General features: G+C 49.4%; 1 protein-coding gene across 1 annotated transcript in view; it reads right to left on the reverse strand.

The window, feature by feature from the left end:
- Positions 1–828: 828 nt before the first annotated feature.
- The window catches only part of LOC115287095 (protein ELYS-like), a 61,002-nt gene continuing 56,465 nt past the window's right edge, over positions 829–5,365 (reverse strand). Inside the window, 4 exon segments of the mRNA XM_029933361.1 lie at positions 829–1,018; positions 1,819–1,901; positions 3,548–3,757; positions 4,995–5,342. Coding sequence (XP_029789221.1) covers positions 829–1,018; positions 1,819–1,901; positions 3,548–3,757; positions 4,995–5,342 — 831 coding nt within the window.

Consider the following 5,365-nt stretch of genomic DNA (forward strand, 5'->3'; position numbering starts at 1 on the left):
CCCCCACTTCTACTCCCACTCTTTGCCTGCCCTCAATCGTCTGTGCCTGAGGTCCGAGGAAATTGTGTCGTTTTAAAACCTCAATGGTAAGTGATTTCTGAAATGTAATAGCAAGCTCCTTCACAGCGAGGATATTATAGAGAAATTTGTGCAGACCCGCCATGCTATTGCCAGTGAGTCCATGCAAGGTGTGCCCATGAAACGTCTTGTCTCACGTTCCCCTTTCTCAAACCTTTCCAGAAGTTGCTAGTGAGCAGTGAACCGGTCAACCTAACTTGGATAATTAGTCTCTGAATAATTAAGAGGCCGTAAAGACAAATAGCCTTGAAGCTTGCTGAACAAGGAATGCCAATGTTGCATTGAACCAATGCATTACTTAGAAAATCACTCATTTGAGGTAGAGTATACAGAATTTGTTAGACTACAAAAACCGTGGCAGAATCACATGCCCATAATTCGATTTCAACATAGTAATAACAAGCAAAAAATACATTTTTGATTAGAAATCTCAATCATAGAAGCAAAGTGCATAAATTATAAAACAGCAACTTTGAAAAAGAATCAACCATTCTTCAATCATCCTCATTTGAAGACTGGCCTGACACCATGAAATGTAAAGAAAGACATGGGACCAGTGCCTACCAGCATTAAAAAATCAGTATAAAACAGAAGTCACCTCTCAGAAATCTTACAGACACAAACTACCGTGAAGTATATGCTTTATTTAACATTACGATAATGGGCCGTGTTTTCATGCTGTATAGATGTATGAAGCCTTCATGTAAAATAAACAAAACTGTCTGGACTAAAAGAATGATGGAACAACCATTACAGCAATTTTCGGCATCAAACTTGCTTTGGTAACGAAGACCGTTTCTTCCTGCTCCTTCCCAGGCCTCTCGCCAGGACGGCGGGAACTTTTTGAGGCTTGTTCTTTTCCTCCTGAGCCAGGCTTCCCAGAGGAGAAATCAGCCTGATCTTCACTGGAGGAGGGGGCCAGGGGTCTTCCTTTTTGTTTCTGAAAACAACCAAACAACCCCAGTGAGAACAAACACACTGGAATAGAAAACAGAATCCCTTCCCCCACGGTGGCCGGAAAAAAGCCACAAGCAGCGATGTGCTTTCCAGGGGCTGTGGTTTCAGAAGAGAAGGGAAGACTGGCATGAAGTAACCCGGGAGAGTAAAGGCCCATGTGATGCGGAGGCAGGGAGAGCCCAGCAGGCCCGCGAGAGGGAGACACACAGCAACCCCAGACCCCCGCCAGCGGGTCCGCACAGACTCCTGTCTAAGTGCCCCGCCTGTGCGACAGAGCCAACTGCCGCGGACTATTAATTACGGCCCCAAATCTCAGTAGGCCGGTTTTTAAAGTAAGACAAAATGGATTGTTTTGAACTTTTATGAAAGTCAACCGTGCCTCAGCTCAAATCTGGAGAACTCTCCCCACGAATGAAGTCTTATCGCCATGAGTAAAACAACCGCAAGATTTTTAAGTTTGTAATCATTTGTACTATCGTTACCTACATTCACTAACCACAGGGGGACACATCCCACCCCCCCACCCCCACTCCCAGAACAGAGGACCCAATGGGGACTGACCTGCCCCACAGCCCTGCTTTCAAGGACCAGCGGGCTGGCACTGCCCCACGGAGACAGCCCCGCCGCCTCCCCCCACGGTGAGACCCAGGAACCGCCAGGAGCCCGGCGCACAGACGCCCCTAAGAATTGCCCTTTTCTGAAGAGCCTGATTTCTAAGGACTCTTCTCAAATGTAATTCACAAAACAAAATGGACAAAAATTACTACTTAAAACAAGTCAGACCTGCTTCTTAGTCTGGTCTTTGTAGTCCTGGATGTTTTCGCCTTTTGCTTTCCCACGGTTTCTGTTGATTGGGTATTAGCTTTCTGTGGGTTACAAGTTTGAAGAGAGAAATCTTTAGTAATTATTAAGTACCTGACTCTGAACTAAATCCATTCTATCCTGAGTCAGGAATCCCACCAAACAGTGCTAATGGTTTTTTTTTTTAATGTTTATTTTTGAGAGAAATTGAGTGGGGAAGGGGCAGAGAGAGAGGGAAACAGGATCCGAACGAAGCAGGCTCCAGGCTCTGCACTGACAGCGGAGAGCCCGACACTCGACACTGTGGCTCGAACCCACAAACTGTGAAACCACGACCTGGGCTGAAATCTGACGCTTAAGTGACTGAACCACCCCGGAGTCCCCGCCTCCCCGCCCCATGGATTCCTTTTCTTTTCAGCAGGAACTCTGGTCCTTCCGGGCCGCTCCCCCGCGCCCCCCCCCCATGCATCCTATTTGTCTCCAGGGCACACATTTCCTTCTCCACTGCCCTCCTGTTCCCACTGCCTCTGCCCAGACCCAGGCGCTCAGCATCCCAGGAAGGACCGAGCCCCCAGGGACTCCTTTTCCTTCCCAGCACTCATTTCATCCTTCCTGCAGTGTGCACCCGGCCGTGGAGCAGTTTGTGAGGAGCCCCGACACCTGTCCCCCGAGCCTATGCGGTCCCCGGTGCTCCCTTCCAGGACGGCCTGCTTCCTTCACCTTCTGCCTAGAGGGCTACTTGGGTATCAAAGATTCTCAGCACGCTGTGAAATGATCACGTGTGCCTTAGCCTCTTCACTCGAACTGAGCTCCTGAAAGACCAGGCATCTGTCCGAGTGATCTCCGTGGGCGTCTCTGGCCTTGCACAGTAACTGGTCGGGGCAGATCATTCAAGAAACGCTTATGAATTAATGCTGCTAAATAGTCCAGTCCATGAACTCTTTTAGGGTTTTGTGCAGTCAGGTGATTAGACAACTCTGAAACCCTGTCCCTCCAAGTGTGGTCTGTGGATGACACCCCAGGCGTTCAGGGACCTGTATTTTAGATCAACACATCCGGAGAGTTCTGACGAGACACTAAAAGTGAAAAACATCCCCCCCCAGTAGGCAATCTAAGCCGCAGCTGCCAGTAACACACCATCCGCGACCCGTCCCAGAGGTGTCCGAGGGCGGGGCCCCCAAAGTGCAGAGAAGGCAATCGAGGGCTTTCAGTGTGTCTGCTCTTTTCATTGTTTTTCTAAGTTTATTTTTTGAGAGAGAGAGCGAGCAAGTGAAGGAGATGCAGAGAGTGGGAGACAGAATCCCAAGGAGGCTCTGTGTCTGTCAGCACAGAGTCGGACGTGGGGCTCAAAGTCACAAACTGTGACATCATGACCTGAGCAGAAGTCCAGAGTCAGACGCTTAACAGACTGAGCCCCCCCCAGTGCCCCAAATGTCTGCTCTTTTAAAAGAGTGTTTAGGAAACACTTAAAAAAGTAAAGAGCATGGTTCTTTTTCCCCTTTTTTTTAGGGAGAGAGTGAGTGGGGTAGGGAGTAGGGAGAGACAGAGACAGAGACTCTTAAGCAGGCTCCTGACGCAGGGCTCGATCCCACAACCCTGGGATCATGCCCTGAGCCGAAATCAAGATTTGGACGCTCCACCCTCTGAGCCACCCAGGTGCCCCAAGAGCACGTTCAAACAAGCGTACAAATAAATAAAGTGCACCTCTTACCGGTTTGTCTCCAAGTCTGGATGTATTGGATGCGTTTTCCTGCCTGGTCCGTAGAGTAGGTGGTGAGAAGACAAATTTGGGAGATAAATCTGAAGCTAACCCTCGGAGCTGTGCCAGGGCCTCTATCATTTCAGCTGCAGAAAGGCGGGAAAGAAAAACAAACACTGAAATCCAGGTCCACGCATATGGATCTCGAGATCTATTTTTTTCCTAAAAGCGTGGAACAGAGCACATGCACCGGAAAGATGTAAACATTTCCAAGCCTGGGAAACACTAGTGCGGACACGGTGGCCAAGTCAGGAGAGACAAACACAAGGAAAATCCTCCACACCATTTCAGTAAACCCGGCGTGTAGAGATTTAATGCCCCAAACTAAATAGTGCTACAATATAAAAATAAAATTTAAGAAGCAAACTCAGAACTATTAGCCTGTGAGTTTTCATCGTTACTGCTCCTCATATGTTCTTGGGAAGGAAAACATCCACCTTCTGTGTCCCCTGAGCTAGTTTACTTCAAAATCCCTACTATTTCAGAGACGATGTTTTTATTTACAAAGGTAATTTTATCTTCAAAGAGACTCAAAACTTCTTTGCTTCCAGATCATTCTGAGCCAGTGGTACTGGTCAAGAAAACAACAGAAAAGTTCATGTTGTGAAGGGACAAAGGAAACAGAGAACGTAATTAACAGAGGGGAAAACAGGCAGATTGGAAGGTGTTCCGTGGATAAATAAAGATGGGTTAGTTCAGAACTGGTCCAGAACATGTGATTAAAAACATCACAGACGTCCTCTCAGATTTATTTTTACCAACGCCTCTCTGTATCAGAGATGACTCAAGGTTACTGAAGAAGCAGCAGGTGCAGCCAAACCAGGCTGCCACGGGCTAGATCCCAGCTTCTGCATCAGAATAAGCTCTCTGGGCTCAGTGTCTATCAAATGGACTCCCAGTACCAGGACCACGGAGTTGCTGTGGAGACGACAAGATTAGGAGAGAGTGTGGGGCGCCCGGCATGTGCTTTGTAGAGGTCTGCCTTGGTCACCGGCTCACGGCTTTCAGAATTACACAAATCATCAAGTGAAGATTCTCAAAGTCTAGTTCAATGTTATTTCACCTACTGGGACCATCAAGACTTCTGTAAGACATCAAACTCTGCTTTTACAGCCTAGGATTCTTACAAAGAAAACGGAGGTGAGGTCAGAAGTCCAAGTTCTCTCTGCTGCCTGCTGATAAGGGGCAGAAATAGCAACAGCTGGGGTTGCTGGTGGTCCCGTTCCCCTTGTGACACTAAAAAGAAACGGATCCATGTTCTTTCCAGGAAATGAAAACATTGTCTTCCTCTTTCTAGGCCAACCGAAGCCACAGCGCCTCGGCCTTTCCGAAGACAAGCTCACGCTCCTCACCTCCGCTTCCCCCCGCAGCACAGAGGACTCCATGAGGAACTACACACCCACGCCAGCAGGTGCAGAGGTGTGCGGCCGCCACCACGCCTTCCACGTGCTATCAGCCACACAAGCCTCGGTTCCACCTCTCGGCATGTTAGCTCCTCGCCCATCTCTCCCCAGCGCTCCTCACGGAGTTCCAAAGTGCTCGCTGCCAAGCCAGGGCCCAGCTGGGACGCGGCTCTAACAACCCGGAGCCGCCAGCAGGAGGTGGCCACTTCTCCGGAGGGGCTCCGTGACCCTGAACTGAGTCTCCTACCACAGCCTCCCTGGGCTGTGGCGGGAAGCAGCGCAGCCGCTGAACTGGCCGGCTCCGGCCTCGGGCAGACAGCGTGCCCGTCGCTATCTGCTGCCAGCTACAGAAATGAGCCTGCGTCGG

Source organism: Suricata suricatta, chromosome 3 (genome assembly GCF_006229205.1).
Source record: "Suricata suricatta isolate VVHF042 chromosome 3, meerkat_22Aug2017_6uvM2_HiC, whole genome shotgun sequence".
NCBI classification, from domain to species: Eukaryota; Metazoa; Chordata; class Mammalia; order Carnivora; family Herpestidae; genus Suricata; species Suricata suricatta.